At 46.7% G+C, this 26,455-nt stretch overlaps 1 protein-coding gene across 6 annotated transcripts in view; it reads right to left on the bottom strand.

Moving 5' to 3' along the window:
• Positions 1-21,187, bottom strand: part of QSER1 (glutamine and serine rich 1) — a 69,302-nt gene extending 48,115 nt beyond the window's left edge. For 3 of the 6 annotated variants that reach the window (XM_075837766.1, XM_075837771.1, XM_075837767.1), the window contains exon 1: positions 20,787-21,186. In XM_075837766.1, coding sequence (XP_075693881.1) covers positions 20,787-20,890 — 104 coding nt within the window. In that variant the 5' untranslated portion in view covers positions 20,891-21,186. Of the gene's footprint in view, positions 1-20,786 lie in introns of all 6 variants that reach the window. The other 3 variants (XM_075837769.1, XM_075837770.1, XM_075837768.1) reach the window with 2 other exon arrangements.
• Between the last annotated feature and the right edge of the window lie 5,268 nt (positions 21,188-26,455).

Genomic DNA, 26,455 nt, shown 5'->3' with positions numbered 1-26,455 from the left:
TAAGTAATATAATAATAAAAGTGCCCCCCCTTTGGAACAGTGCAGAATAGATCACTCTAAACGTTAAAGTCCTATTCCTGCTACCATGTCGCCTTAAAGGGATTTAAAAAAATCATGACCATTTTCTCCCAGAAACCGCGCCACACCTGTCCGTGGGTTGTGTCTGCAATTTCAGCTCAGCTCCATTGCAGAGAATTGGGCTGGGCTGCAATATCACACACAACCTGTGGACAGGTGTGGCGCTATTTCTAGAAGAAAGCAGCCATATTTTTTTTAATCCTGGACCACCATTTAAATGTGGCAGGTGCTTTCTTAAAAATAATGTCATAATGCAGCATAACGTTATATTAAAGGGGTTGGCTCAGGATATGGTACCAATGACTGATCGGTGGCAGTAGGTCTGATGTGACCCTGCTGATCACTAGAACGATTAGACCCTGTCAGCTCCTGGCACACCATATGCAGCCTCCGAAGAAATCACAGCAGAACCAAGACGACAAATTTGACATGGCGCTTTCCTATCCCCACTGCCACTTCGTTCTAGAGATTAGTGGGGGTCACAATGGTCAGACCACCGCTGATTAGACATTGGTGGGATGTCCTAGTGATATGCCACCAACTTCTGCGAGTTTAAATCCCATCAAGGCTACATATACACGTTGCGTATTTTACTGCGGAAAATTGGCAGCAAAACCGCAAGAAATTCGCAGCAAAAAAAAAATAAATGCAGCTTTGGGTGCAGTTTTTATGTTTTGCTGCGTAAATCGCGGCGTTTCCATGCTGCGGGTTTCCACTGCGTATTTCTGTAGAACTACAAGCGATCGAATTTGCAAGTGGAAATGCGGGATAATTTGACATGCCGCGGTTTTGAAAATACTCACCGCGGGTCAATTTACATCCCGAAAAATACTGCAGCGTGGACATGAGATCCCCTGGAATCTCATAGTCTATGCTGGTACTGTACTACGGTTTTGCCATACGTAATATGCATCATGTGCATTGACCTTAAAGGAACAGTGTCACCAAAATTTTTTTTTTTATATCAGTTTTAAGTTAGGGTTTTATTAAAAACGTTTATATTTATTTGTGTGTTACTTTTTTCTATTTTTACACTTTTTCTTCCCTATTGGGGCTGCCATTTTTTTTTCCATTTCTGTATGTGTCGATTAACGACACATACAGACATGGAATACGGCAGCTCCAGTCCCATAGGGACTGCGAACGGAGCCCGTTCCATCCACTATGGTGTACGCCGTGTGTGTGGGAACGGCGCATGCGCCGCTCCCACACAGTCCGATTTGAAATGCGCGCCGTCCGGCGCCATTTTCCTGTGGACCGGAAGTCGCGGCCGGGCAGTAAGATTACTACTTCCGGTCGCGGCTTCCGGACTTGTGCACATGGAGCAGCGGCAGCAGACGGAGCGGACGGACCGGAGGGAGCGGCGGCGACTGGAGCAGGTAAGTGATTTCTATGTATGTGCGTGTTTCAGTGTGTTTTACTAGTGTATGTAAGGGTATGTGCACACACACTAATTACGTCCGTAATTGACGGACGTATTTCGGCCGCAAGTCCCGGACCGAACACAGTGCAGGGAGCCGGGCTCCTAGCAGCATACTTATGTACGATGCTAGGAGTCCCTGCCTCGCTGCAGGACAACTGTCCCGTACTGAAAACATGATTACAGTACGGGACAGTTGTCCTGCAGCGAGGCAGGGACTCCTAGCATCGTACATAACTATGATGCTAGGAGCCCGGCTCCCTGCACTGTGTTCGGTCCGGGACTTGCGGCCGAATTACGTCCGTCAATTACGGACGTAATTAGTGTGTGTGCACATACCCTTCACCTTCTACACTGTGTGTTAGCTCAAAAAATGGCGACACACAGTGTAGAAGGTTAGACCGTTCAAACCCCTAGTTTCTCCCGGCACTAGCCAGGATAAAGGAGGGGGGGATGCTGAGAGCTCACTAGAGCGAGGGATTTTTTCCCAATTTTGCAGCATAAAGCAATGTGGTTGCTTTACCACATGCAATTTTGGGAATTGCTCCATCTAGTGACCAGTGCTGGAAAATATTATAAATTGAATCCAATTTATAATATTTCCTGACTCGTGAAAAAAATAAAAAAAATTAGAACAATGTTTAATCACCTATACACTAATTGTTTAACTAAAAAAAACAAAACATGTTTTGCTGGCAACACATTCCCTTTAAGGGAACGATTCTAAAATAGTAACGTTATGGCACAGACGGACCACGAACCTGCGGTAAACGCCGACAGATGGTTTCGTTCTCCCAGCAGGACATACTCTGCAGAAACCAACAATTATGTTATTTTAAAAACACGCAAAAGGAAAATCCTCAATATATGTCAAACTGGAAATACTGGAAGAAAGGAACTTGAAGTATCTACCAAATCAATTATTTGCACAGATCTCCTAAAAAAAATGATAAATCTGTTTCAGATATCGAGACGGTTTGTTTCCGCAGTCCTGCTATATACAACGAAGATGCAAATGTCCAACGTGCCATTAGAACAGAAGCTCCCGATGTTTATTTAATGTCGGAATGATTGTCTGATGTTTCCATATATGCAAATTGTGAATATGTCATTTTGGCATTAACCCACATGAAAAATCCGATCGTATCATATGGTCAAATCAAAGTGTTTTCATAGTCACCGTAGTTCTAGGATAACAAGGTTTAGGTCCTTCATGGAAGCGTCTGAAAAAGTTTCCAACTTCGGGCTCATGCACAAGTCCAGATCGTGCCGCCATATAAAGTGGGAGGCACATGGAGGTAGAGTACTGGCCCAAAAGCGGCTATGGATGTTGTGTCACACAGACATGAGTACTGCAGTGTGAATGAGCTCTTAATTACATTGCGGTGTCCTAAGGACGGTCACTAATTTAAAAGCATTTATGCCGGCAGAATAATAATCGTCATCTTTATATAGAGCCAACATATTCTGAAGAGCTTTAGGGCTCGTTCACAACTGCCTTCCGTTGTGCTCATCATAGGAGCAGAACGATCAGACCGGAAGCTCGGGATCAGTTACAAAACGGAAACCAACGGCACTCGACGGAACTCGTTAACTTTAATGGGTCCCGCCAGCTCTCCGTCATGGTTTCCGCGCTATTATGTTTGTTGCAAAAACAACAATCTGTGACGGAAGACCGTAACGGAGCCTCCGACGCAGATGTGAACAGCCCCTTACAAACAGATAAAGTAGCAAGTAAAATGACAAATAACCGAAACAAGTGAAGACACAATGAGACGGAAAGAGCGGCCCCTACCAGCAAGAGAGCGGCCCTTGGCAGCAAGAGAGCGGTCCCTGCCAGCAAGAGAGCGGTCCCTGCCAGCAAGAGAGCGGTCCCTGCCAGCAAGAGAGCGGTCCCTGCCAGCAAGAGAGCGGTCCCTGCCAGCAAGAGAGCGGTCCCTGCCAGCAAGAGAGCGGTCCCTGCCAGCAAGAGAGCGGCCTCTGAAAGCAAGAGAGCGGCCTCTGAAAGCAAGAGAGCGGCCCCTACCAGCAAGAGAGCGGCCCCTACCAGCAAGAGAGCGGCCCCTACCAGCAAGAGAGCGGCCCCTACCAGCAAGAGAGCGGCCCCTACCAGCAAGAGAGCGGCCCCTACAAGCAAGAGAGCGGCCCCTACAAGCAAGAGAGCGGCCCCTACCAGCAAGAGAGCGGCCCCTACCAGCAAGTGCTTACAATCCAAATGGAATTGGAGTCGTCACACAATAGCCCGCGTTTACAAAACATTTAATACGTTCTAAAAAGCAGCAAAATAAAAAAAATAAATGTTCGCTAGTCGGCAGCACATCTCAAGGTAAATGCATGGGAACAAATGATCGTATTACGGTCTTAGTAAATATGGGCGGAACCAGCCGCTCCTGTTGAAATTTAAATAAAGAGTCATGATCCAAATCACATAGCCAGTATGTGAGCCATGTCATGTTTAGAAAGAAAACCCCCCTCCCCCCCCCCCAAAAATATAAAATAAAATAAAACAAGGCATCCAAAAAATAAGAATCCACAGACGTGGTTGCATGGTCTATGTGGCTCGGGCCCCACGCTGCACGGATATGGTAACACAGGCAACTGTATATAACCCCATTACTAACGTCAATGAAGCCAAATATTAATCTACTGCAGAACGAATAGTGACAAGTTAATGGAGGGAAACAAAGTTCTACGCAAATATGGCTTTTCATCCCAACGGAGAAAAAATTAAAAGCTCCAACCCCACCACCACCATCATTATACTTGGGCCTTATGGGAATATAAATCATGGCCTTGTACAACTAAGTAAGAGTTGGGGTATGTTCACACGCTTAGCAAAAAACGTCTGAAAATACGGAGCTGTTTTCAAGGGAAAGCAGCTCCTGATTTTAATCCGTTTTTTTAATTAACTAGCGTTTTTTACGGCCGTTTTTCTATCGAGAATGAAAACGGCTCAAGAAGTGACATGCACCTCTTTTTCGCGGGCGTTTAAACGCAGCCGTTTTTCAAAACAGCTGCGCAAAAAAACGCCCCGTCGGAAGAGAACACCGTTTTTCCCATTGAAATCAATGGGCAGATGTTTTGAGGCGTTCTGCCTCCGATTTTTCGATCGTTTACAGCCCGAAAATAAGCCGTGTGAACATACCCTTAGAAGGGAGTCATGATAAGGCCCCATATACTTAGGGAAGTAGCCTAGTAATACAGCGCCATGAAGTGGACTATACCGCAGCAGCGTTACAGTATTCCAGCAGCCAATCACTGGGTACAGTGGTGACATTGAACAAAAGGGGACGTATGGGCACCACTATGTGTGAAATTAATCTATATGGGGTGCTGCAGTAACATGCAAAACATATGCATACCTGGAGAGAGGAAAAGGCACATGTATAAATTTGCTCACACCCAAAATAGTAAGCATTTTTTTTAAAAACGAAAAAAAAAGAAACTTTATTATGCACTACATTTGTATGTAGTGCATAATAGTTTGTTTTTTGTTTTTTCTTACTATTTTGGGTGTGCGCAAATTTATACATGTGCCTTTTCCTCTCTCCAAGTATGGGTACAGAGGTGACGTTATATATACATACATACATATATATATATATATATAAAAAAAAAGTGAACGAAAGTTGGCTTAAATATAACTTTTAAAATACAGATCCGCCAAAGGATCTGTTTTTGCTCTATATTCCATCGTAAACCGTATAATTGATCGCCACGCCCGTGGATATTCTGGCTTTATAGCAATCGGATCCGTAGCATTGTTGTTCCTCGCTGAACAATAAACCACAACGCTGCATTGGACTATAAGGCCCCATGCACACGAACGTGCTTTTGCGGCCGCAATTCTCCCGAAAATCCACGGGAGAATTGCGGCCCCATTTATTGCTATGGGGCCATGCAAACGAGCGTGGTTTCCACAGTCCGTGCATGGCCCCGGAGCCCAGACTGCAGAAAATATTGAAAATAATGGCCGCAGCCATGTGCACAGCCCACGATTTGCGGGCGGCTCGCGGCTGACACTCCGTGGCCGGCCGACCCGAAAATCACAGCCGTGCACATGGCTACGTTCGTGTGCATGAGGCCTAAGAAAAATCACGCCTTTATAGTAGAAAAGCTGATAAAAAAAAACAAAACCTACATTTCCTGACACGATCACTGAGGCGATGCCAGTGCTGAGTCGCTAATCCTGGCATCACCTGCGTCCAGTCTATTTTGCCTACAATGAATATATAGAAAGTCCCAGCGGTAAAAATACTGGAAACCGGCTCAGCTGAACAGAGTTAACATCTTCCATGAGGAACATCTGGAGTGAAGAGCAATAAGCACACTGGCACATTTCACTATTCATTTCATATTTCGTAAATTCTGAAGTCATCAGCGCATGGACCAGAACTTGCCAAGGGGCACAGGACACAAACTTTGCCAACTTTCCCCGTCGACATGACTCAAAAGCAGCAAGAGAAAAATGTCCAGAAGAAAATCAGATCTCCAAATTAGATATCTTATTTCCAAGTGGCATGTTAAGGTATTCTGAGTTATAACCAATATAAGGGCCCCCCTCTATTAGCCAGATGGGAGTACGGCTGCAATAAGGGGCATGCTGTGTGGATGTCCGATGTGTCCACGCATAACAGACAGGCCATTCATTTCAATGGCTACCATGCAATGCTGCTAGGAACACTGGCCGCCAGGCCCAAGAAATTGAGGGGGTTCCAGGATGCCCCATGATCCGATTAAAAAACGGGCAACCTTTCTAATCAGCAGTTATCGTCCATATTGAATAGGTATTAGGCTTCATTCAGACGAACGGGAATTACGTCCGTGCAACGCGCGTGATTTGCACGCGCGTTGCACGGACCTATATTAGTCTATGGGGCCGTGCGGACATGTGCACGATTTTAAAAAGTCACGACATGTCTGTTCTTTCGCCGTTTTGCGCGAATCACGCACCCATTGAAGTCAATGGGTGCGTGAAAACCATGCATGCCGCACGGAAGCGTGATTTGCGCAACAGCTGTCAAAAGGATGAATGTAAACTGAAAAGCACCACGTGCTTTTCTGTTTACAAACATCCAAATGGAGTGTCATAATGATGGCGGCTGCGTGAAAAGCACGCAGCCGCGCATCATATGCTGCTGCCACACGGAGCTGGTAAGTGGTTTTTGCGCACGCAACACGCCGCGTTTTTGCGTGCGCAAAAACGCCACGCTCGTGTGAACCCAGCCTTACATTTACTCTAAATGGGCAACATATTTACATCCAGGCCTAGATTACTGCATGGTAAGGTCTATAGGACAGAAATCCCAATAGATCGGTGCAGATGGTCACTGACCTCTAGATTTACGTAGAAATAGCTTATAGGAAACAAGGGTGTATTGAAACACAGCAGCAGCGAAAAATGCACCAAATCACAGTAAAAACACATGTGATTTTTGGATGCAGTTTTAACCACACCTCAAACAGTCTGAATTCCCCCTTATTAATTCTGGTGGAAAAAAAGTCAAGCAGTTGCCAATGGCAACCAGATTTCAGTTCTTTCCATTTAAAAAAAGCCCCTAAAAAAAATAAAAATTAGACACCGTCTTTCAGCACTTTCACCAACCAGCTGTTTGAAGGGGCTGCGGCGCTGGTATGAGCCCCATCATTTTTAGGGCTTATTCACACGCACGACATGTCCTATATTTGGCAGTGTTTATCGCTGCACGCACCCATTGAAGTTAATGGGTGCGTGCAAATCGCGCTCGGCACACGGAAGCACTTCCGGGTGCCGCGAGGGATTCCCGCAACAGTAGTAAAATGAATGAATGAACCAGAAAAGCACCACGTGCTTTTCTGTTTGTAAACATTCATACAGTGTGTCTGTAAAGGATCTGCCAGACACAGCTTCTGTGTCGGCACCCGTGGTTAATCAGTCTGCACCTGCTCCTAAGTCTGATAGAGTGAGTCCATCTTCTACCACTCGGGCTGGGAGGCTGAGAAGTGGGAGAGCCTATCAGAGCCTGGCCAGACGGAGCTAGCTCCTGCCCTCGGTCTATTTATACCTTCATTTCCTGCTCCTCCTTTGCCTGAGATTCTGCCTGTTTCCTGGCTCTGCTGCTGCTTGTACTATTGACCTCTGCTTCATATTGAACCTGCTTTACTGACTACTCTCTTGCTCTGCGTTTGGTACCTTGTACACTCCTGGTTTGACTCGGCTTGTTCACTACTCTCTTTGCTCACGGTGCTGCCGTGGGCAACTGCCCCATTTCCCTTAGCTTCTGTGTACCCTTGTCGTGCGCATATTGAGCGTAGGGACCATCGCCCAGTTGTACGCCGTCACCTAGGACGGGCCGTGCAAGTAGGCAGGGACTGAGTGGAGGGTAGATTAGGGCTCACCTGTCTGTCTCCCTACCCCGTCATTACAGTGTCATAATGATGCCGGGTGCGCGAAAATCACGCAGCCGCGCACCATATGCTGATGACACACTGAGCTTTTGCGAGCGCAAAACTAACACGTCCGTGTGAATAAGGCCTTACATGGTTCTCCTCTCCATTCATACTTGCGTGCGCGATTACATTTGTAGCGGCCGTGCAATGTATTGCACCACTGTCCCATTCACTTGATGGGACCACTGAATGTACAAGTACGGACGGGCACCGCTGCCCCTTCAGATAGCGGATCGGCAGGTGTGCCAACGGTCGGCACACCGATCTAATATTGATTTCCTAGTCGGAAGATAGGCCATCAATTTTAATAACCCAGATATCCGCTTTAGGATCGTCATGCACAATGCCACGCCACCGCTAGACACTACAACAGCGTGTTCTCTGGAGTTGTGAATCCAATCTCACTATCTAGCAGTCTAATGGAGAAATCTGGGTTTGGCAGGTGCCAGGAGAATGCGACCTACTAAAATACATCGTGTCTACTGTAAAATTTGATGGAGACGGGATAATTGTCTGGGCCGGTGGTTCAGGTCCCTTATTTCCAGGGATGGGTAATTTTAGACAATTGTAGCTTCCAACTTTGTGGAAACAGTTTGGGGTCCGGCCCTTTCCTTTTCCAGCATGACTGCGCTCTAGTGCACACAGCGAACCCTATAAAGACACGGTGTGATGGGTTTGGTGCGGTGGAGTCCTGACCTCAACCCTATCCAATGCCGTTGGAATGAATTGGAATGTCGATTGCGAGCCAGATCTGATCATCCAACCCTTCCCATAAAGAGTGGAGGCTGTTATATCCGCAAAAGGGGCCCCAACTCCATATGAATGCCCATGGTTTCTAAATAAGATTTCCAACAAGTTCATATACATGTAATAGTCAGAGGTCCACATATTTAAGACCATGTAGTGTATAGATTAGGAAACTGCAATGGCAGATAATACAGTCCCCTAAAAAAAAATTAGCTTCTGTATTACCCAAAACTCCGCAGAATCAGCCGATATATTTGTGAATGGAGAAATCAGATTCTGTTGGAGCCTGCAAACAAACAGACTGTATCTTGTAAAGGTCTGTAGCTTGACTGGAGACTACAGCCTACAGCCTGCCCTAAAACAGTCAGCAGCCTTATTGACATGGGCGTGACTGCTCTAGATGCAAGTCACTAATGTGAACTCCACCATAAGCTTTAGATCAGTTGCAAAGGACTTATTTTCTACCGAAGACAGATTAGCGCAACGTAGAATGTGCATCTATTGCCAGCGCCATGCTTTTATATCTCCACCTATATGTATGGAGCGGCAGGGTTCACGCTCAACCACCGCTGCATACAACTTATCAACATGGACGTGCTCGTGAGGAGGAGCAGGGGGGACTCGGGTTCCCCAGATTAGTGTTCATTGTGATTTTTACATGAAAGTGACCATTGACGCTCCCGCAGGCTAATAAAGAGACATAGCGCATCATCTGATTGTATGTAAGAGGTTACAGTTGCCATTTGGTTATGCTAACCTGGAGGCGTTGTGGGAGGAGCATAGATCTCTCAAGTCAAGCTGCAGCCTGGAATCCGTTCAGGGGCCACTAGTGCACCATCTATGTAGAATATGGAAAATAAGGAAGAAAAAACGGACTTCGTTCTGGGCGATTTTCCTGATTTTTTTTAAAAGTTATCGGAGATATAAAAAAAAAAAAAAAAGGGAAACTGGTATATAAAATCGTTTTTTAATTTTGTACACACATATATATATAGAAAAATGTAGAGCGTAGTAACGGCACCAGGACTTCAAGATGGATGAAAGCAAAAGTGGATTTATTTCACCTCAATACAGCAACGTTTCGGTTCAACAGGAACCTTTCTCAAGCCATGGCTTGAGAAAGGTTCCTGTTGAACCGAAACGTTGCTGTATTGAGGTGAAATAAATCCACTTTTGCTTTCATCCATCTTGAAGTCCTGGTGCCGTTACTACGCTCTACATTTTTCTCTATTTGGATATTGGGGAATTGATTCACCCCCAGGTAACGAGCACATGGCCTGATTTGTTGCATTTGGAGTGCTGTGTTCATCCACCCTGGACTGTATATATATATTTTTCACCTCAAAAACCCCATTGAAAGCAATGGGAGACGGAAATAAAAATGTTTTTTGATGCAATTTGACGCGTTTCTCGTCAAAAAACGCTCTCGGTTATTCCCTCTGTGGAAGAAATAGGAAAAAAAAAAACGCAGCAAAATACCACGCCAAAAAACGTGTGTGGTGCAAAACCACTTTAAAAAAACAAAACAAAGATGATTTTTCCAGGCAGAATTTTGAACAGCGCTTTAAAAAATAATAAAAAAAACTACAAAAAAATCCCAGGCCTCATAGCAACGGGATAATCCAAGCCACAACACAATAGTATGAGCCCTGAAGGATTATAAAGATGGGACGTTCAAGTGAGATAAAATGTTAAAATATTTATAATTCAGCCCTATAAACATACACAGGAGAATGGGGGGGGGGGGGGGCACTATTATATTACAGTCCTGGGGAGAGGATATATTTGTATAAAAGCCTTTTATATTACGAACAAGACTTTTACATGTAACAAAGCAAAATGTACACAAAGGAAACCCGAGCTGGTGATCCGTCAGGAACTCGCTCACAGAAAACTGTGTGTGGTCTACGGTGGTGACGGATAAATTGGGTTAACACTTAATAAATGTTCAATTTGTGGGACACAGGCATTGGTCACCTACAGATCACAATTTTTTTTTTTTTACCACATCCTCTGGATAAGGCAGGGTTCACACAGAGTTTTTTGACGCAGAAACCGCGCCGCAAAACTCATCAAAAACGGGAGGCAGGGGCGGTTTTCTCCCACGAGCGGTAAAACCGCCTCGCGGGAGAAAGAAGAGACATGCCCTATCTTCGGGCGTTTACGCCTCTGACCTCCCATTGACTTCACTGGAAGGCAGAGAAAGCGTATTTCGCGGCGTTTTATGCCCGCGGGCGAAAAACGCTGCGAAAATCGGCGTGCAGGGAGAGGAAAATCTGCCTCAAACTTCCAAACTGAATTTTGAAGCAGAAATTCCGCCTGCAAAAAACTCTGTGTGAACATAGCCTAAGGGAAAAAAATATTTAAGTTCATTCTGCAACTTCCTAATATTTTTTTTTCTGCTTCCGGTCAGTGAAAGAAAACCTCCTTTCTTAGGCCTTATTCACACGAACGTGTATTACGTCCGTGAAAATAACGCGCGTCGCACGGACCTATATTAGTCTATGGTGCCGTTCAGACAGTCCCTGATTTTCACGCAGCGTATGTCCGCTGCGTAAAACTCACGACATGTCCTATACTTCGGCGTCTTTCGCGCATCACGCACCCATTGAAGTCAATGAGTGCGTAATAATCGCGTACGGCACACGGAAGCATTTCCTTAATCTCTTTTTCAACACTTCAAAACCGCGTGTCATAAGCATGGCATATGCGTGAAAATCACGCAGCCAACACGGATGACAGACGGAAGAACAACGTGCGCAAAACGCACACGCTAGTGTGAATAAGGCCTTACATGCAGAGGATAAACATTCAAACGAGGTGGAAATTTAGGCTCCTAAATGTATTTGTGGCCCATAATCCGATGCATTAAAAGGAACCGTGTTATGCACCATATTGTGGAGCTTCCATTTCACTGATCAAGTTTTCCCCTAGAAGCCCACAATTCAGTGCTATTAGGGTTAAACGTGGCGCCATATATAACATGCGATGAAGCATGCGTTTTTTTAAAAACGTTTTTCTCATAAGTTTACGACTTACCTGCAAACGCCGATGCTGCTGCAGAATCAACTGTAGCCTCTGGTGCCGATGTGTCCTCGCTCGTCTGACACGATGCAGGACCTGTGAGTGACGTCACCGCGTGATCTCTCGAGAACACGCTGTGTGTCTGAACTGCCAGAAGCTGGGTGGTAACGATGAGAAGTGGCTGATGCTGATTCGTCAGCATCATACACTTCTATTCACAACGCCCAGCTAGTAAAACAAGTAAAAACGCCCAGATGTACGCACATAATACACGCCCAGTTGTACTTTAGAAAGCCTCATTTACATAAATATAAAAATGCTCATAACTCGGCCAAAAATGCTCGTTTAAAAAAAAAATAACTCTTATCTACATTGCAGCGCCGATCTGCTGCAATACGAGATAGGGGTTGCAAAATCTGGTGACAGAGGCTCTTTAAGTGTAAAAAACGGCCGCGAAAAAGAAGTGCAGGACACTTCTTGGGCCGTTTTCCATAGACTAGTGGAAAAAGCTCCAAAAATGGCCGTAAAAAATGCTTTGAAAATCGCGAGTGGCACAAAAAAAAACGTCTGAAAATCAGGAACTGTTTTCCCTTGAAAACCACTCCGTATATTGAGCCTTTTTTGACTGTGTGTGAACATACCCTAAAAGTTTAGCGGAAAACCATAAAAAAAAAAATCACGATAAAAAAACATAGTACTGTAGGAATGAGGCGCTTGAGAATATGCTGCACACTTATTGGGGACTTTAGTGTACGCTACTGAACTACACCAAGTTTCTCGCAAACCAGTTCACGTGACTAAGGCCCCACTTTTTCTAAGACAATTTAGAAATTACACGGTTGTCCAAACAAGTGGCGACAAGGCTGGATAAATAGGTTTGCCCCAAATACCATTTATTTTCAACCCAATTATGCCAGAAAAATGGTGGCACGTCATCGTCAATCTAAGGGAGACGATTATGCCTGTCAATGGACAGCCGGGGTAGGCTGTAAGGTAATTCATGTGTCGGTACTCGTTATAACAAGAGTATCAAGGAGATGTCTAGCCTTGTAAGCCATGAAAGAACACAGCAATGGGCAGAGCTTTATTTCAAGTGGGAGCCAAGCTGCCATTATACGAGAATTTTTTTCATACATACTGTAAAGGATCTGCCAGACACAGCTTCTGTGTCGACGCCCATGGTTAATCAGTCTGCACCTGCTCCTAGGTCTGATAGAGTGACTCGATCTGCTACCACTCAGGCTGGTAGGCTCAGGAGTGGGAGAGCCTATCACAGCCTGGCCAGACGGTTCTAGCTCCCGCCCTCGGTCTATGTATACCTTCATTTCCTGCTGGTCTTTGCCTGTGATTCTTTCCTGTTTCCTGGCTCTGCTGCTCCTGCTATTATCGACCTTGCTTCATTTTGACCCTGGCTTTACTGACTACGCTCCTGCTCTGCGTTTGGTACCTCGTACACTCCTGGTTTGACTCGGCTCGTTCACTACTCCTGTTGCTCACGGTGTTGCCGTGGGCAACTGCCCCATTTCCCTTAGCTTCTGTGTACCCTTGACTGTTTGTCGGTCGTGCACTTATTGAGCGTAGGGACCGTCGCCCAGTTGTACGCCGTCGCCTAGGACGGGCCATGCAAGTAGGCAGGGACTGAGTGGCGGGTAGATTAGGGCTCACCTGTCTGTCTCCCTACCCCGTCATTACACATACCCCAGGAAACCTTTTAAATAAAGCAAAAATTAACACTTTAAGGCTAGGGCTACGCAGCTACTTTCGTCGGGTGACATATCACATGGTCACAATCCAACATCACAAGTATTGCTTGTAAATGTGGTTGCATTACTACATGCGCCGTGCTACTAAACGTGACACATCAGCCGCAAAAAAATAAAAATCTGCTCGATTTTTGGTAACCGAAGGCAAATCACACTAGACTTTCCCAGCATAAGGTTGTAAGTGGAATGCTACTGACTTATTTGAAAAGGTCAGCAATTCGTTTTCGTGGGTGTGTTTTTGGATGTCGCAAATACGAAGTCGCATTTGACTCCAAATCGCGCAATTCCAACGCTTCAGCCAGCCGCAGACTTCACACACATTCCTTGTCATGACTAGTCTTCGTTCAGTCATAGTCTGAAGCTCATCAATGCTTGCCACATAATATACACTCACGGCCCATGCACATTGGATGAACCTGACGATTTTGGCAGGAGCGGGCAATTATCTAATGGGGTGTCTTGATTTTTTTCCAACAGCAGACGTCGGGGGGAAAGAAGGATCGGGCACGTTGGATTCTTTGTACTCATGGGAGACAAACCGACACCAGAGTTGTCTGGCAGCGGCTTCTCCCTCTCTGCCCGCTGAGATCATGAGCATGCCTGAATATGGGGGGGGGGGGGGCGGCGGAAGGAATAGCGGTCAACCGAACGAGCATTTGACTGACAATCTACGGTGTATGGCCGCTTCACTCTTAGCAGTGAAAACACAATTCATGTCTTCTTTCATACAGATCGATCCTGCATAGCAGAGAGGCAGTCTACTATATAGCACTTCAGTCCACATAGAGGTGTATGGTAGTCAGTAAGTTTAGAAGGCAGTCTGAATACACACAGCTTACTGCTAGAGCTGCGTCTCAACATTTGCAGCATCAGAGTTAGGTTTAATCTAAGCTTCAATACCAAATGGATGAAATGCTTTTTAAGAGAAAGAAAATTCTTCCTGCAAAGCATTAAAGAAGCTGCTTGGGATTTATAGCATCCCGGCTTATGTGAGAGGGGGAAGTGCAGTCACATTTATCAGATGGACATAAATCCATCGCATTGTATGTAGTAGATCTGCAGAACGACTGACGGAAAGATCTTTATCAGCCATTAGAGAACCAGCTCTGCTTCTACATGGTCTGGTCTCTTCTGGGATGTAAAACTGATGGGTATACAAGCTGCAGGGGAAAAAAAAATATGATAATGATATATATATATATATATAGCTAAGATGCCCCGCCCCCTCCTGACCGGTAAGCTCCTCCCACCTCAACGGCGAGGCGTGTATTAATAATAGTCCATTATAAGGCCTGTAAGCGGGAGATAAGCAGAATACCACAAGGCACATGTAAATAAGCAGCTGAATCCCTGGAAGGTTCCTGGCGACGTGATCGCGATGACATAATGCAGAGCTGCTACATTACTCACTTTCCAGTGATGGAGACCACAAGACATTACGTGCTGCTAGAAATTGATGCAATAATGTATATTCCATATGGCTCCATATACATAAACGCTGCTAAATAAACCCCAGCTATTGGCACAGTGGAGTACGGCATGTCAAACACTACTCTCTCTTAAAGGGGTATTCCTACTTTAAGGGCTACAAGAACCTTTGAAGACCATTTTTTTTTCTAAATAAATCAAACAATGTATTATAGTGTTTAATGCCACCCTGTAGTTTTATGACTTTTTGTTGTACTTTTTGAGATACAGCTTCTATGTATCCTGGATAGAAGAAGCTGTATCTTGCGCTGAAGCCCAAAGCTGCCATCGGAGACACAGACACTCGGCGATCGTATCGCCGGGTGTCGGTGGGATGAGAGGGAGCTCCCTCCCTCTCTCCAAAACCACTCAGATGCAGTGCATGCTATTGTGCACCGCATCTGAGGGGTTAAACGGGTGAGCTCGATACTAATATCGATCTCACTCTGGCAGCTGAGAGCAGGGAGATTTGACAGCTCCCTGCTCTGTTCACTTTATTCTAATGCAGCGCCGTGGAATAGCGGCGCTGTAGAATAAAGCCCATTAATAACCGCCGTGAAAAGGCTTATCGGCGGTCATTAAGGGGTTAAAGAGAACGTCTGCTTCTGACAACCCCTTGTGGGTAGAAGTGACCCCTAACGATAAACTGATCACTGCGATCAGCTGTAATATGTTAGGTAATCTGACAGCAAGTGTTCGATTCCCCTGCAGCGCCACCACGTGGTATTACAAGGTGCCCTTTAAAATCAATGGACCGTCCGTATAACGCAGAATGAGATGCTCCTAGCTGCCCTTCTAGTTCCTTTGCAGAACACAGAAAGCTGCATGGCTCTAGAGTGTGAAAATAAAACGTATCAATATTTTCAGACGGCAATAACATCCCTCATCTCCCATGGGAAGAAGGATCAGGAATGAGGACATACCTGACACCCCCCCCCCAAATCTGTTATTAGGGGACCCCGGGTTTAGGTAACTTGATCTAATGTGTCAGACATAATACTGCCACGTCCTGACCAGTCTAATCCATCACCTAAAATAAACCCAGAAGAACATTTATAAAACACAAGGACAAATGGAGGAAGAGGCCGATACAGACATCAGGCCCGCCTGGTGACAACAGAGCCGCATCCCATCTATGAATACAAATGCCGTCGACAGGACATCTTCTGGATACAAATGAACCCGGAGGATGTTTATACAGAGATTTTACCAGAGGTGGCGCCGTACAGATACTCTATAACAAGACAAAAAGGTAAAAAATATATTATATCTATGTGAATATGAAATACATCCATCCATGCGAGAGAATAGCGAACTCGTGGCTCGTTGTGAAGGTATAACCCCCAGCATGCCTGCGGCTGGTGTTGTAGTTTCACAGGTTCAGACCAGTGCACAAAAGAGCAGCCGTCCGTCCGTTTCTGCACCATATCGGTTTCCAAGCAAAAGATACTGGGTGACAGCTATTAGCGGCAGCCGTTACCGTGCCCAAAGGAGGTGTCATTCAGCTTTCCAAAGACCCTGAATGGTATATAAATCTGCGTTAGTATATAGTTCCTTGTTTCCCCCTCCTACTTCTCAGTCAGTGTTTGTGTCAGTCTATACTGCACCTCTAGAATTATATAGATCAGAAATATCAGCATGGATATTAATATGGTCAATAAGCTGTGCATAATCTGCTATGTACAGGGTCTCTGAGAAGACATACAAGCCAATCTAGAACAGAGAACCCCATAGATTATAACATTTAAGGAAACACAGACAAATTTATTATGGATGCGAAGGCAAAAATCAAATACAAGTCACTAATGGCAGGAGACGCAGCTCCGTACACCGAGTACCACTCAAACAGACAGACAGATACACGTACAAATCCGCCTCTCAGACCCCTGAAGTCTCTTTCCTTGGCTTCCTAAACACATGGACCCGTCTATGGGGCAACTTATTCACTTTCCTGTTTTATGGGATCGACGTTAACGCTGGCTTTATGAACTCCCGTGGAGCGATCCTGAACTTCTGAACCGTGGAGAAGCCCTGCCAAAATCCTACTATTTTTAGCACAAGCGAAGGAAAAAAAAAAAACGGATTGTCTCTTGGTTACTGATTTCCGTCTTTGATCCACGATGTTACACGGGATTAGAGAGGGTAGACCACATCACTATGGCATTTGTAGCGCTCAAACTTTATCCCGCATTTCTTTTACACGACACCTAGAGCTGAAGACGACATTGGCATCTAGGTACCAACACCCCTCTTATCAGGATACTAAAGTAAATCTGTACAAAATGCTGTTTACAGATCCTGGTAACTGCCCAATATAGTCCATATGGTCACATGTTGCGCTCCAGCGGTTACACAACTACAACTCCCAGCATGCCCTGAGATCATCAAGCTGTCAAGCCCTCCTGGGAGTTGTAGCGGTGCAACAGCTGGAGGTCAACAGGTTGGAGACCACCGCTGGAGGTTAAGTAACTATTGCTAGGTGAAGGCTTCACCGTAACATCAGTTACCTGTTGGCATGTATTAGTGCCACTGTGCCCTCAACACTATGGTAAATCCTGCTATAAAAGCATGTGGCCCAATGAAGCCACAATGATCATGGTGAAGCTGTGGCTAGATACAATTCTGCCATATCATAGCCGGGACGAGCCAAACGTACACATGGGTGATCATGGCATGCAGCTTAATGTGCCTGAGCAAAATCGGTTACATGCCATTTAGAGCACTGCACCCCTCTCTTGTTGCACGGAGGCATTTTGCCCCCCTCAGGCACCAGCATGCAACTACACATTTGCAATCCAAGTAACTATGCAACTGCAGCAGAATTGATGTGGTCATCTAGGGTATGAGTCTCCATATAATCCACACCCACGGTAGATGACCACTTTTGCCATGCTCTGGATCACGGTAGAGGCCGTTGTGCCAAGCTGTAACCTATATAACGACAGTCGCATAAGGCAAGTGACACGAAATGTTCCCAATACGGCTGCCACAAATATTGACTGAGTAATCGGAGACCACCACACTCCATCGACCTCAATGTAAAATGGCGGTCAACCAGAAGCATTGCACTTCTATTTAGTTCTAAGGGGGAGGGGGACACCAGAGAGTCACAGCTGATCTTGCCCAAAGTACCCCAAAAACACCACAGAAAAATATTTTCTACATTGTAAAAAAAACACGGACGATAATCACAGAAACATGTGTCAGGACCGTAGATGCATGCAGCTGTTATGGCGCAAACCAACGCAATTAACATCCGTATTACGACTCCTGCTGTTCCGACTTACTGAAGTTAGATCGCCATCAAACCCTATAAGGTCGTGTGTAGAACCACCGTGACTGCGGATTTAGTGGCGTTTTTTCTTTTTTATGGCGGTCTGATCCCGACCTCCGAGTTATCACAAATGCAGCCATGGTGAAGTGTTTTTTGTGGGTCGGCAAGGCCACGTCTTTGTGTCACACTATTATTGCGCTGTATATTATTGCACTGTGTGCAGCTCCCTGCAGGAGTATTTTACAAGCAATTTGTGCCATACTACTGCCACCTTTGTCATGTCCCCTATAAGAGTCAATAAACATATGTGGCACAATTTTTGTAGATGGGAGTGACTTCCATTGTCTTCTATACACAGGGACGGTCACAGGGCGGTGTCGGATCTCATAATACCTGCAGTTAGGCCTGAACTAGACCACGGCAACACAATAGAGCTGCAAGCTGAAGGTGACAACCACCATCGGACGGCACAATCATCCTAAGTCTCCAAATGGTTTCACACTGGTGTCATATAGCCGTATTTCAGCATCCATATTATTAATGTAACATCCCGATACCCGGTGATCCTGAACTTACATTACCAATAGGGTTCTATGATGCTCTACTTTCGGTTAAGTACAATCATATAGGGGTCTAGGTCTTGTCGCCATATAACGGATTCTAAAAAGCAGCCGCATTACGAACATGAAACACTGCACACGTAGGTAAAAGTGGTCCGGGCACGGGGAGGATTTTCGTACTGATGACCTATCCACAGGACAGGTCATCAGTATATGATCGGCGGGGGGTCCAACACCCGAACAGACCAGCTGCTCCGGATTTCCATGTTGGAAGCAGATGGCTCCGGTCACATTACAGCGGCCATGCTGCAGTGCTGCTCCTATTAGCGTTGCAGTACGGCCACTATACAGTGTACCGAGCCATCTGCTTTCCGACACCGACCACTGAACATCCAGAGCCCAGGAGCAGCTGATCGGTGCGGGGCACGGGTGTTAAACCCCCACCAATCATATACTGATCACCTGTCCTGTGGATATTTCATCAGAATAAAAATTTAAAAAAAAACACACCCGTGCCCGGACAACCCTTTTAATGTAAAGAGCATGCAATTTTTTACAATTAACTTTTGATTTGGTCTTCAAATTTTCTCACCCAAAAAAAATAAACGTTCCATTTAGCCATGTCAAGAAAAAAGTTGCAATCAGTTAAGACTCAATGGAGCGTGAAAAAATTTATTCTGGTCACGATCAATGCAATCCGTTCTGCAATCTCAGGAAGTGTTCACACGTCGCAGAAATGCTGTGGTTTTTCCACTGAAGATTTGCGCATGGAAAACCTGCAGCGGATTACAGTACCAGTCACGTGGGTTGATTTGATAAATCGCATCCACATGCTGCAAAATTTGTCCGCAAGAAAAATTTACCTGCGGTGTGGTTGTAACATTTTCACCCCTTTCAATGTAGAGGGGGTGAAATCTATATTGGCGGCAGATTTTTCTGCAGTGTGTGGACCCGACCTCAGTGCCGGCCGCTTCACACACGTCACAGTAGTCATCTTCAACCTCCGACCTTCGGCTAGGCTGGGGCTAGAGCTGGATTTCCTCCATTTAAAGGGCTTATCTGGTTTCCGCAAATAACGGTCATTGTTTGTATAACTAAAACGTATACAAATTTTCCAATGTACATCAATCATGGCTTTCAAGATTTCTGCTTGCTGCCATTCCATAGGGGTCTCATTGTTTACTATGAAAGGATAAATATCTGTCCGGGTCATGTGACAAGTGCAGAACTGATCAAAGTATAATATATATATATGTGCGTATCAATCACATGACCAGGGGCAGACTATATAAACAATGAAGGCTGCTATTGAACGAAAGCAAGCAGAGATCTTGAGAAGTTGATACAGACAGTACAGCTGAAAATTGCAAAACTTTATCATACAAACAATAACAATTATTTGCGGAAACTAGAGTACCCCTTTAAGGCTCGGTTCCGACTACCAACATAAATAAGGGCAGACACAGGGTGGGCATGAAGTTTTGAAGTCATGTGATGCCAGGTGTCATGCCCACCAGCTGTCACCGGGCACACTACTATATAAGCTGGGTACACCATGTGGTGTGGGCAGGCACAAGGTAAATAATAACGGCTTTGCGACCTGTGGCTCTCCAGATGTTATGAAACTACAACTCCCAGAAGGTCCTGAGTGTCACGGCGTGTTAGGGCACGCTGGGAGTTGTAGTTTTACAAGTGTCGGAGAGCCACAGGTCGCAGAGAGTACGGGGAAGGGATAAGTGAAGGTGACAGGAGCAGGGCTGGAGGACATGTGTCATTCTCGGGTCACTGCCTCATCGTACGCACGGATCGGGTATCAGTGCAGGGGTCAGGCCTGCTGCTGGGGTGGATCCCCGGGCTATGCTAAATATCCTCCCTTGATACAGATCAGTGCTGTGAAAGCCACTCCCTCTGATCTACGGTTGGTTGGTGACAGGAGACTGGAGGGGAACTCCCGGGCTCGAGGGCTAGGCCTGGAATCCCCGGACTTTCCTATGTCATCTCCCCGCCCGAGCCGCCGTTGTTACCTGGGTTTAATCCCGGCCGCGCTCCGCTCGTAGGCCCAGGCGGCAGGGGAGGCTGGGGCCAGCGGGTCGGTGAAGGTGGGAGTTGGGTAGTTCCTGTCCATCATCCGGGAGAGGCTGCGGTTCTTTGCTTCCAGCCCCCCTCACATCGTCCCCGGGAGGCGGTGACGTAGTGGGCCGTGTTATGGCGGCGGTGTCGCGGATGCGGGGGGGTCACGTCAGGCTCTCACTCCGTGGGATTGAAGTGCATGGTGAGCCCGGAGCTGCTCCCCATGTTGGTTTATTTCCCAGGATGCACCGGTCATGGCGCCTCCTCCCTCTCCCCCTTCTGGTAGCAGCGGCCTAGTGCAGGCCTCACTCCAACCCCTCCAAGACAGGCAACATCTGGAGTAACGTCATCCCCAACCCTCATCATGTGCGCGAGAGAGACACACCAGCCTCCTGCACGCGGCACTGACGTACATATACAAACGTGACACATACATACAGGGCCGCCATCAGGAATTTCAGGGCCCCCTACAGCTAAATTTTCTGGGCCCCCCTACCGTGGCACCGCCTGTTAACGGTACTCCGTCCAGCACCATATCATGGTACCCAGGGCCGCCATCAGCGGGGGTATTATGGGTACTGATGAGAGAGGCCCGGCCAAACCTAATTGAAAGGGGGGCCCGGCAACTGCCGCGACTTGCCTTTGGTAGAAAAAAAAAACAAACCCCTGCAATGGGGCTTGTTTTCTTCACCAAAAGAATGTCGTGAGCTGCGAGCCCCCCTTTCAATTAGGTTTGGCCGGGCCTCTCACATCAGTACCTATAATACCCCCTGATGGCGGCCCTGGGTAGCATGGGGGTCGTCATGGGGGCCGTCAAACACTGCCGCCCGTGCGACCGATCGCGCGCACCCGCAAACTCCCACGCATGCCCACCCGCGACCGCCTGGAACCGCGCACCGAATTTTGAGGCAGATTTTGACCTGCCCACACTATCTTGCCGCGTTTTTTGCCCGCGGTGATTGAGGACAGCAGACAAAAAACGCAGGGAAAAATGCATTTTCTACCTCCCATTGATTTCGATGAGAGGTCAGAGGCGGAACCGCGGCAAGAAAGGACGTGCTGCTTTTTCTTTTTTCCGCGACTGGCTCCCATTGATTTCAGATTAAATCAATGGGAGGCGGTTTTGGAAGTTCTGTGGTGCTGATTCTGACGCAGTGTCCGAGTCAATATCAAGGCCCAAAAACTCTGTGAACTTCGCCTATTGTTAGGGCTTATTCAGACGAACGTGTAATACATCCGTGCAATGCTCGTGATTTTCACGCGCCTCGCACGGACCTATGTTACTCTATGGGGCCGTGCCGACTGTCAGTGAGTTTCATGCAGCGTGAGTCCGCGTGTCCGCTGCGTAAAACTCACGACATGTCCTATATTTGTGCATTGTTCGCGCATCACGTACCCATTGAAGTCAATGGGTGCGTGAAAATCCCGCCCAGCACTTCCGCAGCCGTATGAACTATGAATGAAAACAGAAAAGCACCACGTGCTACAAACATACAAACAGAGTGTCATAATGATGGCGGCTGCGCGAAAATCACGCAGCCGCGCATCATACGCTGCTGACACACGGAGCTGTTATGGACCTTTTTGCGCACGCAAAAAGCACACGCTCGTGTAAATCCGGCCTTAGGGTAGGAACACACTAGGCATGAACGCTGCGGATTTTATGCAACACATTTTATTGTGGAAAATCCGCAGCGTATTACAGTCGCAGCAGAGTGAAAATCACTGACAGTCCGCACGGCCCCATAGAGTAACATAGGTCCGTGTGAGGCGCGTTGCACGGATGTATTACACGTTCGTCTGAATAAGCCCTAACAATAAGGCCCAGTTCACAGAGTTTTTGGGCCTTGATATTGACTCGGACACTGCGTCAGAATCAGCACCAAACAACTTCCAAAACCGCCGCCCATTGATTTAATCTGAAATCAATGGGAGCCAGTCGCGGAAAAAAGAAAAAGCAGCACGTCCTTTCTTGCCGCGGTTCCGCCTCTGACCTCTCATCTAAATCAATGGGAGGCAGAAAATGCATTTTTCGCTGCGTTTTTTGTCTGCTGTCCTCAATCGCAGCGGGCAAAAAACGCAGCAAAAAACGCGGCAAGATAGTGTGGGCAGGTCAAAATCTGCCTCAAAATTCTTTAAGGAATTTTGAGGCAGATTTTTTCGGCCTGCAAAATACTCTGTGTGAACAGGGCCATACAGAAACAGCACTTTGAGACACTTTACTCACCGTGTCAGAAGAGCTGCTCCCACTCCAGTCCTCTTCAGGCGATGTCTTCGGTCCAGATGTCGTCCTTCACCTCCAGGCTCCAGAAAATGGCGGGGATCGTAGAACTCCTGCCGCCGCGCAACAACTAGACTCCTCCCCCTCTCCTTACGCAGCTACGCTCTGGAGAAGGAGGATGAGGCGGAGTCGGACGAGGAGGACGACGAGGAGGCGGAGTCGGACGAGGAGGCGGAGTTGGAGGCGGGCCAGCAGGTAAGTAAACTGTGCGCCGCTGTCCCTGTGTGGCTGTCCTTCCCCGTAGATCGGACTTGTGTTGCGGGCGCACCGCCTCCCTCTCGGCGGCGCGCCTGGTCGTTCGTGCGTGGGCGCGCGCTTGTGGTCCTGCGCGCGCGGGTGCGAGCTTGCGGTCGTTCGCGCGCGGGTGCGAGCTTGCGGTCGTTCGCGCGCGCGAGCAAGCGGTGTTTCGCGGCGGTGATGAGAGGGGGGCCCGCAGCTCACGACATTGTTTTGGTGAAAAGAACAGGCCCCATTGCAGGGGCCTGTTTTTTTCTACCAAAGGCAAGTCGCGGCAGTTGCCGGACCCCCCTTTCAATTAAGTTTGGCCGTGCCCCCTACACTAGTACCCCTAATACCCCCTGATGGCGGCCCTGTGTAGCGCGAATCACGCGCGTCACCCGGAAGTGCTTCCGTGTGCCGTGCACGATTTGCACGCACCCAATGACTTCAATGGGTGTGTGCTGCGCGAAACACGGGCAAGCATATGACATGTCGTGAGTTTTACACAGCGCACACACGCTACGTGAAATTCACTGACAGTCTGAACGGCCCCATTCACTAACATAAGTCCGTGCGACGTAATAAGTATCACGGACGTATAACACGTTCGTGTGAATAAGGCCTTATATTGTCATTTGTAGTGAATTTTCAGTGCACAATCCGCACCAAAAATAGGAGGCAAGTAAGTGGCTTATTCAGATGTCCATGTTCGGTCTGTGATATACGGAGCGTGTATCGGCCATATTTCCCGGACCGACCACAGTTCAGGGAGCCGGGTTTCTAGCATCACAGTTATCTATGATCATAGTCCCTCCCTTCCCATGGGAATACTGTCCCCGGTCCCGTACTGAAAGCATCATTACAGTATGGGACAGTATTCCCGCAGAGAGGCAGGGACTCCCAGCAACACTGATAACTATGATGCTAGGAGTCCGGCTTCATGAATTGTGGTCAGCCTGTGAGATACAGCCGATACACGCTCCGTATGTCACGGACCGAATGCGGCCGTCTGAATAAGGCCTTAGTCTAGTTACACAGTGCGGTGAAATCCCATTTTTTTGCCACAATTTTTGCAAAAAAACGTGACTTGACCGCACTGTGAGAATATAGCCTAACAGCACTTTTCATGTTTTGTATCTTTTTTTTATGCAATTTTCGTAATTGCGGCACAAATCACGCGGTTTTGCCGCGATTTTTATATAATCGCGGCAAAACTGCGCCATTTTTGCCGCGATTACGAAAATCGCGGCAAAAAAGCGCTAGGAAAACGAAAAAATACCAAAAAACTTTTTGACCAACTTTATACAATCTACAAATGGGGTCAGGGGGATGGGAATCAGAATGGATAGGGGAACATACTCACCAGCCTGCATGTCCTGTCGGCAGTGTAGAGGAGCTGGGGGGCGGGATCTCCACACGCAGCTTCAGCACATGCTGCATCTTCCCCTCCAGTGAAGCTACAACAGGTATGCAGGGGCTGCCGCGAGTGTTGCTAGGGGAGTGTCGCTAGGGGGGTGTCGCTAGGGGGGTGCCGCGGGCGTTGCGAGGGGGGCCCGTGAGCGTTGCGAGGGGGGGGCCCGTGAGCGTCGCGAGGGGGGGGGGCAACAGTCCGAGGGGGGGGCAACAGTCCGAGGGGGGGGGGGCGACGGCAGCCCGGCGGGCCCCTTTTACTTCATTCATGTGGCCGGGCCCCTGACGGGAGTACCAGTAATACCCCCCTGATGGCGGCCCTGCATACATACATATATATATATATATATATATACCACATACATACCCCAATATACATATACAAACGTGACACACACACACACATACATATATATACCACATACATACCCCAATATACATATACAAACGTGACACACACATACATACATATATATACCACATACATACCCCAATATACATATACAAACGTGACACACACATACATACATATATATACCACATACATACCCCAATATACATATACAATCGTGCCACACACACATACATACCCCAATATACATATACAAACGTGACACACACATACATATATATACCACATACATACCCCAATATACATATACAAACGTGACACACACACATACATATATATACCACATACATACCCCAATATACATATACAAACGTGCCACACACACATACATACATATATATACCACATACATACCCCAATATACATATACAAACGTGACACACACACATACATACATATATATACCACATACATACCCCAATATACATATACAAATGTGACACACACATACATACATATATATACCACATACATACCCCAATATACATATACAATCGTGCCACACACATACATACATATATATACCACATACATACCCCAATATACATATACAAACGTGACACACACATACATACATATATATACCACATACATACCCCAATATACATATACAAACGTGCCACACACACATACATACATATATATACCACATACATACCCCAATATACATATACAAACGTGACACATACATACATATATATACCACATACATACCCCAATATACATATACAATCGTGCCACACACACATACATACACACACATTATATACCACACTACATGCTTAAACAAACTTACGACAACATTATATACCTAAGAGGGTGTTCACACTTATGCAACCACATTATTTTTATATATATATATATATATATATATATATATATATATATATATATATGTAATTTCCATACTACATACATACACTAACATACCACAATTTACATATACAAACGTACCAGTATATATCTATATACACACTAAATACATATACATGCTCCTTAATGCAGCCTCCGCCATGCTCCTTAATGCTGCCTCCACCACGCTCCGTTATGCTGCCTCCACCACGCTCCTTAATGCTGCCTCTACCATGCTCCGTAATGCTGCCTCCGCCATGCTCCGTAATTCTGCCTCCGCCATGCTCCGTAATGCTGCCTCCACCACGCTCCGTAATGCTGCCTCCACCACGCTCCGTTATGCTGCCTCCACCATGCTCCGTTATGCTGCCTCCACCACGCTCCGTAATGCTGCCTCCACCACGCTCCGTAATGCTGCCTCCACCATGCTCCGTAATTCTGCCTCCGCC

The sequence above is a fragment of the Rhinoderma darwinii genome, chromosome 9 (genome assembly GCF_050947455.1).
Source record: "Rhinoderma darwinii isolate aRhiDar2 chromosome 9, aRhiDar2.hap1, whole genome shotgun sequence".
Classification (NCBI taxonomy): domain Eukaryota; kingdom Metazoa; phylum Chordata; class Amphibia; order Anura; family Rhinodermatidae; genus Rhinoderma; species Rhinoderma darwinii.
This window is presented reverse-complemented; position numbering and strand designations above follow the sequence as displayed.